General features: G+C 35.8%; 1 protein-coding gene across 1 annotated transcript in view; it reads left to right on the top strand.

Annotated features, from left to right (window-relative positions):
- LOC103602751 (chromosome unknown open reading frame, human C4orf17) overlaps positions 1-13,900 on the top strand; it is a 35,336-nt gene extending 21,436 nt beyond the window's left edge. The window contains exons 4-8 of the mRNA XM_008587191.1: positions 1,859-2,002; positions 8,199-8,280; positions 9,631-9,838; positions 12,159-12,202; positions 13,704-13,900. Coding sequence (XP_008585413.1) covers positions 1,859-2,002; positions 8,199-8,280; positions 9,631-9,838; positions 12,159-12,202; positions 13,704-13,900 — 675 coding nt within the window. The remainder of the gene's footprint in view (positions 1-1,858; positions 2,003-8,198; positions 8,281-9,630; positions 9,839-12,158; positions 12,203-13,703) is intronic.
- Positions 13,901-14,289: the final 389 nt, after the last annotated feature.

The raw sequence follows: 14,289 nt of genomic DNA, 5'->3' as shown, positions 1-14,289 counted from the left end.
AGTGCCCTTTTACATATTAGTTTTGTCAATTTGTGAGTTTATTCAGTTTCAATGGAAGTTTATCAATTTGATTAGTATATCAAAGAACTAATTTTTGTGATTTTTTGATCCTTATACCATATATTTCTTTCCTATTTTGTTTATTTCTGTTATCATCAGTTTTCTCTTTCTATTCACACACTTCATTTTATTGTTCTTTTTCTAACTTCTTTTATCTTGCTAATACATGTATTTTAGATTGTTGGAAAGTCCTGTGTGAGGAAGTAACTGCTTGAGGTTAAGTCAACCGAAATAATACATGTATTTTAAAGCTATTAATTCCCGTCTGAAGATTGCTTTGGCTGCTGTCACAATATTTTCTATGTAACATTTTCATAGCATTAAGTTCAAAATACTTTCTAATTCCCATTATAATTTCTTCTTTGACTCATGACTCAATTGTGGGACATTATGTATGACACTTTATTTGTAGGAATCTGAAGCCCATGATAAATGGATTTTCTTTCAGAGAGAATTTGTGTTTGCTTCTATAGGAATCTAGAGGCCCTGCTAGCCTATACCAAGTTAAACCAAATTCAAACCTTGACCTCAGGCTGTATTTCTTCAAGGATTGTCACACTTCTAGGTCACCATCACCTTGAGGGTGGAGAACTTGGGTGGCCCTTATTTGGGCCCTGAGCTTTGGGTCCTGACATTCAGGCCCTTTAAGGCTGTCAAAAAGAAAGTTTTCATTTTCCAGGACCAGACAATGACCTCAGAGCAAAAATGGGTAGCTATACCTCCCGCTTCTTACTTCCCCTTCACTTTTGACCCGTTAATTCCTTACTATTTCATTCACTCTGATTTTTAAAAAATTTTAATCAGCCTTTTAGTTGTATTCAGTGGGAGGGTTGAACCAAACATATATATTATTATTCCCCCAAAAGTAAGTCTGAATAATATTTTTTTTTAAAAAGAATGCCTCTAAATACAATATAGCTTAATTCTCACTAAATATCAACAGTTAAATATTGTTCTATCAATTCTAATCATCATAGCTCCAGGTTGTTGACTCATTTAGCTATTAGCTTCTATGTGTCTTTATATATCAGTCACTTCTGAAGGTTAAAAAGTCTTTCCTGGAACAGGCACACAGATCAAAGGCATCTACAACTGTACTTGGACTTAAAGCTCTCACAACCTTTGTATTTTTTTTTTAATTGCAAACAGTATATTTATTTTCCAGAACAAGAAAATAGCCTTTCTATTTCCTCTTTCAATTAATCAAGAGAAGAAATGTAGCTTGCCTTTCTAACTCTCCAGCTCTCAGTTTCCACCTAGCAGAGCAAGGTAATAGCATTTCACATCAGCTGTCTTTCTCTGGCCATAAAAAAAGAAATCTTTCCAACTCAATGGCCAGTCTCATCTGTTATAAGATGGCTGTCAACTTGAACTGCAATATGAATGAAGGTTTGACATTAAACATTGAAAAATTACTTTAAATGCATGAAGTGATAGTTACATTAACTACCCCGACCTGATCATTATACAACATATATAAGTATCAAAACATCAGATTGTATGCCATAAGCGTGTGCAATTACAATGTGTCAATTAAAATCAACAAAAATAAAAATAACAAATTTTAAACATTATTATCTTGGTTTTTAACCAAGAGTTTAAAAATTTCACCAAAAGCTAATAATATATCACTATTTGTTTTTGCCTTCAAATACGAATATTTCATAGAGTTTAAGGAAGAATTAAAACTGACCTCTTTTTACTTTCATGGATCTCTCTTATTACAAGATTTTTCATTCATTTTAAATCTAATGTAAGTTGATGCATGCATATTGATTATATTAAACCTTTGATTTAGGAAGAAATTAAGGTCAAAAAGCCATCATCACCTCCAAAGGCATGCTCTACTGCTGGGTCCTGTTCTTCAGAGGTGATGACTACCAAGACTGAAGTCAAAGAGAACACTGTTTGCATACCAAACTATCTGGATCAGGAAATAAAAGTAAGAGAAAGATTTCTTAAATCCATAACTTGAGAACAGTATGAACATATGAAAAAAAAAAAAAAAAAAAACAATGCTAGCATACATAAAACTCTTGAATGTTTCCTAATTGATGACTGAATTGATTTAAAACTACTTAGCCTGAAGTCAAAGGTCTTCTCCTGTTTTCATCTCAACCTTACTTTTCCCTGGAATCCTGTTACTCTTACACAATCTTTGGTTTGGACATCATGAGAAGATTGGCATTTACCAAGAAAACCTGGTCCTATTCTTCTCATATCTTTCTTTATCATCTTTCTAATGCTTGAGAGGCACTACCTCTAACTTGTTGCCACTCCCTGTATATTTACCTTACATACTTCACATATTTTAAGGCAGAGATTCTTCCAATCAACATTCATCTCTCTCTCTTTGCTTTTTTTTATTTTTTAATTTAATTTTATTTTGTCAATATACAATGTGGTTGATTATTGTGGCCCATTACTGAAATCTCCCTCCCTTCTCCCTCTCCCCCCTCCCTCCCAACAACCTCATATCTGTTCACTTGTCATATCAACTTCAAGGAATTATAATTGTTGTGTCTTCTTCCCTCCCCACCCTGGTTTTTTGTGTATTTATTTATTTATTTTCAGCTCCCACAAATAAGCGAGAACATGTGATATTTCTCTTTCAGTGCCTGACTCATTTCATTTAATATAATTCTCTCTAGGTCCATCCATGTTGTTGTAAATGGTAGTATTTCATTCTTTTTTATAGCAGAGTAGTATTCCATTGTGTAGATATACCACAGTTTCCATATCCACTCATCTGATGACAGACATTTGGGCTGGTTCCAATTCTTAGCTATTGTAAATAGTGCTGCAGTGAACATTGGAGAACAGGTATACCTTTGGCTTGATGATTTCCATTCCTTTGGGTTCTCTCTCTTATCTTTGTAAAACTATTTCCTCAAACCTTCTCTGCCTAGGAGTATAAACTTAGTTATATGAATAGTGATGTGTCATATCAGCTTCCTAGAAGGATCTTCCTAGCCATAGTTATTTCTGAGAATGACATATACTCAAGAATAGATTAAACAGCTGATATTTGTCTTCTGCCATTTTTTTCTTTGAATCCCTTTGGTAACCTCCACATTGCCCCACTGTAAGACACACTACAATAAAGTAAGGGTCAAAATATTGTAATTATCATTCTAACAGCAATTTTAAGTAATCAGTATCTGTAGTAACAATTACAAGTAATAGAGCATGTTGTATGGATGGTAATGGAATAATCCTGATAATGAACTATTTAAAAAGTAGTGCATAACAGTGGTGTTGGTATAATAATTTATGCTGATTATTAAAATTGGGGAGGAGAATTTTTAAAAAGATGGAGAAGGGAGAGTAGATTAGACTTATGTTTATACTTAACACAAGATTAGACTTGTGTTTATACATAATTTCCTGATGATTCTGACTAAAGGCTTTATATTATACAGAGTCTTCAGAAGCACTGTTCTCCTTACCCTCTACACTCTAGCCATAGTGATCTTCCTTTACTTTGCTCACTCACACTTTTCCCTACTAAGAATTCTCTTCCCCTTGATCCTCTGTGGTCTCCTTCATCTCCTTCAGGTTTCATTTTAAGTATCACTACTCAGAAATATACTTTCCCTGTCCACCCATTCTAAAGTAGCTATTCAGTCATTTTCTATCCCATTACCCTTGGTTATTAAGTAATATGTTCATATTTATTCATTTATTTCAATATTGTCTCTCTCTCCCCACCCCACTCCCACTAAAATTTAAGTCTTCCAAGATCTCTTATGCTTGTCTGTCTTGGTTACTGCTTTATCTTCAGTGCCCAGATAAGTGCTAGATACCTAGTTCCTATTAAATAAGTATTGTTGAATGTTGAATAAATATATTAAGAAGAAAATTGATACCAAGATCAAAGTGAAACTGTAGAAAATCAGTTAACTACATAGGCCCTTGACTCAAACAAATCATAAGCTAGTACAGTTTTAGTAAGACTGTCTTCTTGGGCACATCAATAGACCAGCAGGATCCTATAGAACTGGCTTTGTGGGCATCTATTAAACAGCTTTCCTCTCAAGAGTATCTTCCATCTTACAGATATTGATGTGACTGGATATTGATTAATATAAAATCCAGTAGAATGTAAAGTCTTTGAAGGCAGGGATCTTGTCTGCTTTGTTCACAACTGATTCCTTAGCACTTATCACTTTGCTCAAAAAATATTAACTGGCACACAGATCATGGCATTTTATAAAATAGTTGTTGACTATTTGTTAAATAAATGAAAGAAGAGGAAATAAAGGGATAAAATGGGTCTTATCAAGGTTTTTTTGCTATAAAAGAGCCATAAATATAGAGCTCATCTTGGATGTATTTCATCCTCCCATGCTTTCTACAAAAAACTCTGAAATATCTTCCAATTTTCTACTATCCAGGGTTAACTATGAGTGGGTTGTGAAATCAAGAAATATTTGTGCAGAGGTATATCTGAAAGAGTATGCAATTTCATGATTACTAATTTAAAGGAAAAGAAAAACAGAATTCTGTGTCTATTAGCATCTTGTTTTAAGCCTTCCTCACAAAGATCTGGAATTTACGGAAACAACAGTCTCTTTACTACTGACATCAAAAATCTGCCAAACTCGTCCATTTATTCTATATATTTAATGTCAAACCACAAAATGCTAGAGCTTGGGGATACAATTGGTTCCTTCTCATAAGCACAGAGCTTATGAGAGGGACTGTGGAGGTGTTGTAATCATTTATAGCAGGAGACTTTGTAGCTATGAGAGCCTTTAAGGAGAAAGAGACCTAAAGAATATTTGAGATATAATTAGAAGATGAAGAGAAGTATGGTAGAGATCTTTCCCAGTCAAGGAAAGAGGTGATATTTTCATATTTTAAGGCTAAGAGGTGGGACCATTGTTGATTCAAGAAACTAAAAACAATTAATATGGTTGATGCAGAGAGTGCAGAGAGAAGGCAGCAAGAGATGGGGCTGGAGACTTAAGCAGAGACCAGATAATGAAGTACTTTAGACACCACATCAAGGTGTCTAGATTTCATCACAAGGGCTTGTGGGAAGCCAGTAAAGAATTTTAATTGCTGAATAGTACTAAAATTACATTTTTAAGTACAAGGATTTTATGGTCAGAGGTGTACTTTAGAAAAATCATTCTGAATACAATATGCAGAATTACTTTTAGGAGGTAGGGGTGACAAAGTTACAGGCAAGGGATTCTGGGTCCAAAATGATAGATTAGGTTCAAGACTTAGCCCCCTGCTATAAACAACCGTATAATTCAGCAAGACATATAAAGAAATTCTTTTCAGGTATTGGGTAATGGACAGCACAGATTTATGACCATTGAGAGAAAAGAAACAATTGTGATTTCCACATTCAACCTAGACTTCTGTCTGGGCTACATTCCTAATCATGTCACAGAGAAGTGGAACCCAAACAGAGAGCAGCAGCTTCATTAGGTAGAAAAAACAATTTAGAGTTTGGAGATGCTGAGGTATCTGGAATTTGCCAACTTAGATACTGAAGAAGAGAACTCTGTGCAGGGAATGAGTTCCAGAAATCTGTGTAGTTCCATCGAGCTTTTGGTATAATATTAAGCTACACATGCTTAGCATGAGATTCTGAAAGATTCTGATCTGCTATCCAGTGCCACTCTTTACAAAGATTCAGAGTCACTAAATCCTCCAGACCTGACCTTATGACTTGGGAGGGAAAAGGTATTTTTAAAGAGGTGCTGAACCATGTTCTTTGCCCACTCCCTTTCAAGCCATGACACACATAAACTGAGGATGAATCCTTGACTTTGATTCCAAATCCAATGGGTCTAATGACTAGGGAGCTTCCTCCTAGTGTGAGCAATTGAAAACGTTCCATTCTACAGTTGGATTAAGGAATTTTCACATCTGCTAAATTTGCAATTATCCTTAGAGCACACAGATTTGACATTCTCTGGTAATGCCAATAAAACAGGAGGGTATCAATGATACATTCTGCCATTTCATGATAAGTGTTCAGGACAGACACTCAGAACACAAGTTCAGGAACTATTTTGGAGAACATGATTATTAAAATGAGAACTGGAAACTCCTGCAAGAGGGAGGATGTCAAAAGAACAACTTTTATGGTAGGTACCAAGGCTGGCTTCCCCAGAATCTTTGCTGGACAATGGTGACTACATCTGATTCTGAGAACCCATCCTCTGAAGTTGGAAGCAGAGGATTTTTCAATTTCAGAAACCTTCCTGGTAGTCTGCTCTGAGTTTTTTCCAACCATGATAGTACAGAGAACCCCTTATATAGTATTTCAGTTACCTCCATGGCAAAAGAAAATGGGGTTACCTTGAGGATTTAAGGTTACTCTGCTCCAAGAAATCATGAGATCATAGTAGAAAAGTTCTTTGAGGGATTCCAAAGAGTGACTTTAATAGACTTCCAAGGGTGAAATAACAAAGAGAATCTAGTCACTGGGTACTTTTCCTTTTCTCCAGATCTGATCTAGACTGGATTGAGGCCCTTTGGAATAGTTATAGTTTCCCTGACACTCAGGAGCCTGGTTTACAGGCTTAGCTATCCCTGCTCCAAGCTGCACAAATAAATGTTTACCTCAAGGCACTGGAGGCTACTGTGGTCCATTTTGCATCTGGTTAGGTACCCAAAGAGAATGCAGGAGGTTCCTAGGAAGACATATTATACTTCCTCTCATGAAAAGGATAATTATATTCTCTAGGATATAGTTCAGTGAGTGATCTATGAGTTAGAAGTTAGGAGTAATATGAAAATCACTATATAGATGAAAAAAAATACAGGCAGAGTGGCCTAGAAAATATCACAGGGCTCTTTTTCTATTTTTGCCACAGTTGTTAATTTGTTGTGAAATTAGGAGCAAATTTAACTTGCTCTCTTCTAGGACATTGCATCATTGAGGATAGGAATCTTAATATTATAACAAAATTCAATATAGGGCAGTTGGTTTATCAGCCCTTTAATTTTGCTTCTCTATATCTCCAGCATCTAAATCAATTACTGGCACAAACATTTGTTGAATTAATAAGAATTTAAGATTTAAGGCAGAGACTAGGAGAAAGGATGTTGTAGTAGCTTAAATGAGAACTGATGTTGCTAAGACCAGGTCAAGGCAGTGGGGAAAAAGAAAAAGGGGAGATCTGAGAAATATTTAGAAGGTAGAATTTGTAATTTGCTTCACTTCTTGTTTGGCAGTATGTTGTGTAAAATGGCAAGGGAGTTGTCCAGGGTGAATCCTGGGGTCTGGCTTGGACAATTCAATGCATGCTGGTGGTGTTCACTGAGACAGGGGAACCAGGAGGAACAGCAAGTTTGGAGCAAGTTTTAGGAAGAGAAATATGAGCTTAGTTTTAGATATTTTGGGTTCAAAGTACCTACAGTGTATCTAACTGGGTACATCTGGTTGGCAGATGGATATATAGGACTGAAGTTCAAGAGACAGATATGAATTCCAGAAATGTCTAAACTCCAAAAGCAGACACAATTAAGGTTCAAACTGGAAACTTCATTACATGTGCTTACTTAATACTTCGTACTTTTGTTTTAATGCTTATTATGATACATTTTTATTAGAATTAATTATTTCATAAATTATCTCCTCTGTCACCTATACTTCAGCCTGTAGCTCCAGATTAAAAAACAAACAAACAAAAAACTCAAGGAAGGATTCTGATTAACTAAAGGTATTTATATTCCTATCCCATTGGGCCAACCACTGTGTACAAGGAGCTGGGGTGCAATGATGAATCCAGCTGAGAGCACATCGCTCTCCCTTGGACTGTGAAGAGGAGCAGTACAGATGGCAGATGCCCATTAGATGGACATGGTGCAGTGAAAAAGGATCAGTTTCCCCAAGGAGGTGAATTGCTCCTACTGTCTGTTAGTACTGAACAGACAAAATAAGAGAAACATCTCCTGCACCACTTAACCTAACCTAGTTCTTGTACTGGAAATGTTGTTTTGCTAAGATTTCACTGTGTACTGTTTGAAATCTGGCTCCCAATCTAAAATCCCAACTGACACGTACAGAGTGACATATGGGAAGATGAGATTCTGGAGAAGGGGAAGGAAACCTTACAAGCCTTGTTCTGTTTATTTACTCACTTTGTAACCCTAACATTCTCTGTCAGATCCTGGCAAAGCTCTGCAGTATTTTACATACTGATTCTCTGGCAGAAGTTCTACAGTGGCTGCTTCATGCAAGTACAAAAGGTGAGAGTGAGATAAGCATTTGCCAACACCGAGCTTCAGTTTATTGTAAGATACTGGGAATATGCCAATATCTGAAGTTTTCTACCTTGAATTTGCAAAGATAACATTGCAGTATTATTTCTCCAGTGTTTCAGTATCAGAATCATTGTAGTCCTGTATATCCAACCACATGCATGCTGGTCATTCAATGAACCCCAAATTCAGTACATCTCAAATTGAACTCATTTGGGTGATATGAAACACTTGTGTCCAGGGGAGGCCTATTCTCAGCTAGAGCCGGTTTCTGCTCCTGCAGAGTCCACACACCCAGGGCTTTCCCTGAGCACAACCTCTGGCCTGTTGTGAACCCTGAACACAGGGCCTATTTCTATGCTTTGGTATGGATGGCAAAAGCACAGCCTTTCAAGTTCCAGACTATAACAGCTCTGCCAATTCCTCACCAAAACCATCAGTTCTGTCATCTCCCAGCCTCCTTTGGGCCTTTCTGGTCTGTTCCATGAAAACAAATGCCATTTCCAAGCATGCCAACCATAAGTGGCACAGAACAGCTATCCTCTAACCTCAGACTAACTGAGGTAAAACCTCTGAGGTAGGGCCTAAGAATTTGTATTTCTAACAAGTTTCTAGGTGATGCTGGTAATGCAGCCACTCTTTGAGAATCACTGCACTGATCCATGTCAGGAAGTGCCGATGTGTTTGGGACAGACTAATGTTTTAAAATGGGGAGTATTTGAAAATAGTACCTTACCCCAAGAATTCATGACTACTTTGCAGGCAGTTGAGAAGTACTTGGGGCAGTGGGTATTTAGTTATTCTCTATATTATTGGGTATTATAAGAATGTAACATTTAATAAGTTAAACAAGTAATAAATGCTTATTGTTGAGAGAAAAGAACAGATGAACAACAACAACAAAAAAAGATGAGAAAGAACGGGAATAATCAATAAAATTACCACAGACGTTATTTCAGTGAATACTTTCCCATACTCTTTTTAAATATGCCTGTAACTATATATTATTTAAAAATTAGTCTATCTTTTAATTGGATCATATTGTACTTATTATTCTTTATACCTTATATCAAACAGATAACCTTATGTTTTACTTGATATTTTAAAACTATTCCACTGCTATTGAGGGACAATTACCTCAGTGAATTAAATACTGTGAGCATGCTACAGTGTCATATGTCAACAGAAACCAAATTGAAGTGAACCAACTTCACTGCAGAAACCTGCCCAGAAAACAGATTACCAGCCTTTCACACTGGGGTGCTGGATAAAAGAACTAATCCTGTATTTCCAGCCAATATGATAATTACAACCCCCACCTTTTTTCTTTTAAATCAGAGAAAGAGTGGGTCTCAGCTTTGATTCATTCTGAGCTGGCTGAGATAAACTTGTTGACTCACTGCAGAAGAAATAGCTCAGTAAAACCAGTGGCAGAGACTGGGAAGCCACCCACAGTTAAATCACCACCCGCAGTTAAATCATCCCCAAATTCACCTGCAAAAGCAAAAGTACTGACCGGAGTTTGGGAAGGACATCAACTGACCAGGTAATTAGATAAAATGGCCACCTAGAGGGCCTCTAGTACATAAAGACTTTGAATTATCTTGTTGTTTATCTTTGAAAATGCTAAATATGCTGAGGTTTTAAGTCTCCTCTTTATTCACTAACTGACTACAATATACTTGCAATTTTGTTTTATTCCATTTTCATAAATGTAATACAAAAATTGTTCTCAATCCTGCTGTTCAGAACATTTTGGCAGGGGCTATGTCTTCCTTATCAAATAACCTTTCTTTTTGAGAAAAATTCTCTTTTCACTAAGGGCAAAGCAAGATTAGCCACCTAGAAATCTAAGAACATACAAAAAGTTCTTGAAAAAGGTCTTCAAAAAGTTCAAGAAAAATGCATATTATGAAAAAACTATGCATGTTTGCACCAAAATAAGTTCTACTAACTTGTAACATGTCTAAATAGGAGCTAGTTTGAGGCACTAAGAAGAATAAGACATCAGTTAGAAAGAGCCCCAGTCAGAGCAACTGAATTCTACAAAAATTGAAGCAAGAACAAACATCAAATTGATGATGAAGCTTGGATGCAAGAATGGTGAAATTATTGATGCCTTATGAATTTATGGGGACAATGCCTCAAAGAAATCAGCAGCTTAAAAATGGATAACTCATTTTTAAAAAGGATGAGATGCTGTTGAAGATGAAGCCTGCAGTGGCAGACCATCCACATCAATTTGCAAGTAAAAAATTAATCTCATTCAAGCCCTAATTGAAGAGGACTGATGATTAACAGCAGAAACAATAGTCAACACCACAGACATCTCAACTGGTTCAGCTAACACAATTCTCACTAGGAAATTAAAGCTGAACAAACTTTCTGCACAATGGGTGCCAAAACTGTTGCACCCACACCAGCTGCAGACAAGAGCAGAGCTTTCCATGGAAATTTTAAACAAGTGGGATCAAGATCCTGAAGCACTTCTTTGAATAATTGTAACAAGAGATGAAACATGGCTTTACCAGTACAATCTTGAAGACAAAGCACAATCAAAGCAATGGCTACCAAGAGTTGGAAGTGGTCCAGTCAAGAGCAAAGGTCATGGCAACGTGTTTGGGGATGCTCAAGGCATTTTACTTGTTGACTTTCTGGAGGGCCAAAGAATGATAACATCTAATTATTATGAGAGTGTTTTGAGAAGGTTAGCCAAAGCTTTAGCAGAAAAACACCCAGGAAAGCTTCACCAGAGAGTCCTTCATCACCATGACAATGTTCCTGTTTATTCCTTTCATCAAACAAGGGCAATATTTTGAGAGTTTCAAAAGGAAATCATCAGGCATCCACCATACAGTCCTGATTTGGCTCCTTAAGACTTATTTTTGTTTCCCAATCATAAAAAATCTTTAAAGGGCACCATTTTTCTTCTGTTAATAATGTAAGAAAGATTGCACTGACATGGTTTAATTCCTGGGACCCTCAGTTCTTTAGGGATGGACTAAATGGCTGGTATCATTGCTTACAAAAGTGTCTTGAACTTGATGGAGGTTATGTTGAGAAATTAAGTTTATATTTTTATTTTTATCTTTTAATTCCATTTTCCCACAAACTTTTTGAAGTCACATCATACAGTTCTTTTTGATTTAATTAAAAATAGAAGCAATAAATACAACCAAACTTGTATTATTGTGGTTACTGTATATTTTGTTAAACACATACCACATAGGTATTACTATTTTTGTGTAGAATTATGCAAGATTAAAATAAATTCCTTTCCTTAATTTTCTCTGAAATATTCCTGGGGGCTGTCAGAGAGAAAAATAACTACTAAGGGAATTCAAAATTATTTCATGAGAAATTTTTCTTAAACCCTGTAATTTCCAGTGAAGAAGAAAAATACATATTTATGTATAATATCATGATGAAAGAATGTGTGGTAAGATGTTACTTAACCTGAGAGAGAAAAAACTTGTTGCTTTAAAATTAAAAGTTGGGTAAAGTTTATAGTCAGAGAAAATAAATATTAAACTGTAATATGTCAATTTAAAAAGCGTTAAAGATAGAGAAGAATTCTGCATTGCAATTTACCTCTACCTTAAAGTTTCCATAAAATCAGGGACTGGGCGATAGTAAGTCTTTCTACCTTGGTGACTAACATGTGATATACTAGTTAGATATTTACTCAAAGTGGGAAGAATTTTTCACTGGGAAGTAAATTTGATACTGTATGCATTAAAAACAAGGAACTGGGATAGCATATTTAGGATACATATACACTGAGCTTATTGATTGATAGTGTAGTCTACAAAAAATACATGCTTATGTCTGTGAAATTCATTTTTTTCTTTCTCCAATTGATTTAGAGTGTCAAGTCAAGGATCTGAAGGAAATAAGGAAGAACCAAAAGGTTAAGTACAGTTTGTGATAACTACTGAGTCAGTGTTAGGAAACCAGTAAGTACTTACTACCTAGGGGCATAGATTTTACGGATCTGTGCTTTTAAAGAAAAACAGTAAAGTACAATAGTGATTTTCAGCTCCACTCTTAAGGGACAGCATCTGCTGAATTTTCTCATAAAGATAAATTTGGCTTAAATTTACCTTTGTTTTGAAAGGCAAAGTGCCTCAGCAGGGACAAACACTCTTTGAGAAGCAAGAGGAAGCAGCAGGGCAACAGGAACTATCGCTTTGGTCATGCCAAGTCATTGAAAAGGGAAACCCTGCATTGACCTTAAAAAAGGCCAATGATCTTAGAGTTTTGGTTCTTCACAGCTTAACTATCATGGAGCTAAATGATTTCACTGAAAACCAAGTAAACCAGAGAAAAGAGCAAAATGGCAATCAGCTTCAAGCAGGTACCCTATAGACAGCTAAAATTCAATAGAAAAAAAAGTTTTGTGCCCCCACCAGAGGCCAAGCCTTAGTCTACAATTTGGACCAGGGAGAATTGAGAATTGTAGAAAGTCCTACTTTGGTCCAGAATAGCCAAACTGAACCATCCCTGGAGGTTTGGTAACTTCTAGCTTCGACATAAGTATAGCAATAAAGATTATAGAGCAACAACCATGAAGTATATCTAAAAGCCTCAAACAAAAATCTGTCTTGTTCTTTCTACAAGTTCTCTTTATACAAGGAGTGATAAGGTAATCAATTAGAATTCCTTGGGGTCACACTAGGTCCCAGCAGGTTTTGTTGGAGTTAACCAATCTCCTGTTATTGCTAAAAGGTAATAATGTGTCCTTTTAAATGAGAAAGTACTCCCTTACTCTGACTCCAAGGAGAGTATATTTTATGTGGCCTCTTCTATCAAACTCCCTCAGCATAGGACTATAAAATCATGACAACAATGATTTCTGTTATTCAACTTTATGTCTTACCTATAGTTCTCACATATATTTAACCCTGTCTAGATACTTGGAAATGTTTTGTAATAAATTGCCCAATCATGGCCCTTCATCTCCATTGTTGATATTCAGTGTCTCCCCAAATCCCTATTACTGCTTATGTGCAACCATGTAGGCCTTGGGAAAGTCTTCTGAGTACAATTAACTTGTTTTAACCTGCCTGTCTATTCTCTGGTCTTATCAAGACCATAGATCTTTCTTCTTCTCTCACTGATCCCACCCTTGGCCTCCACTCTTACCTACCATCACCTCTCAACCATTTCTACCAAAATCGTGTTTGCTTTTAAGAGTGAAAGAACCATATCCTACATGTTTTAGAATAAGTCATTAAAGATAAGCAGGTGGTAAGAAAGAAAGATGAGAAAAGATTCTTTTATGAATTTTGGGTGTAAATGATTCACCTAACCTTCATATAGCTTTTTGTGTATCATGTGCTACTAAAACATGGCAGAAGCTGTATTCAGTGTCTCAATTATGGTCTTATTTAGTTTTTTTCTAATTTCAGAGGCTGAGCAGAAGCCCCCATTGTTTATAAGAAGAAGTAATACGAAAATACCTGTTGCAGAATATTTTAGCCAACCAAAGTCTCTTCCCAGGCCTAACACTCAAGAGAGCAGATTAGCAAAACCAGTGCCAGCAAGGAGTATACAACAAGGATATGGTCATTGTCCTGAAAGAGCATTTTATCCATACCAAAGGTAGAAGTTCTACACTTGGCTAATTCTTTCACAAAAATAAACTTCACATTTTTACAATATCAAGTTATTTTTAAAAGAATATTTTTGGATTGAGGAATTAAATTGTCCTCTTTATGATGGCATATGTAAAATGTAAGTCTCAAAACACCTGTACATACTACTACAAATAAATATTAATGAAGACAATATTTCTATCTGTAATTAATTCTAATACCATGTGTAAAAGAAATGTTTATTTATTTATTTATTTATTTTTATTTATTTATTTTTTTTACAAATGATCAAAAAAATTTTTAATGAAAAAGATGCTCAACCTCATACATTATCAGGCAAATAAAATTTTAACAATCAGACATATCTTTTTGTAACCCATAAGACTGATGAGAAAGCTTG

This window comes from Galeopterus variegatus, unplaced genomic scaffold, assembly GCF_000696425.1.
Source record: "Galeopterus variegatus unplaced genomic scaffold, G_variegatus-3.0.2 Scaffold4273, whole genome shotgun sequence".
Taxonomy (NCBI): Eukaryota; Metazoa; Chordata; class Mammalia; order Dermoptera; family Cynocephalidae; genus Galeopterus; species Galeopterus variegatus.
This window is presented reverse-complemented; position numbering and strand designations above follow the sequence as displayed.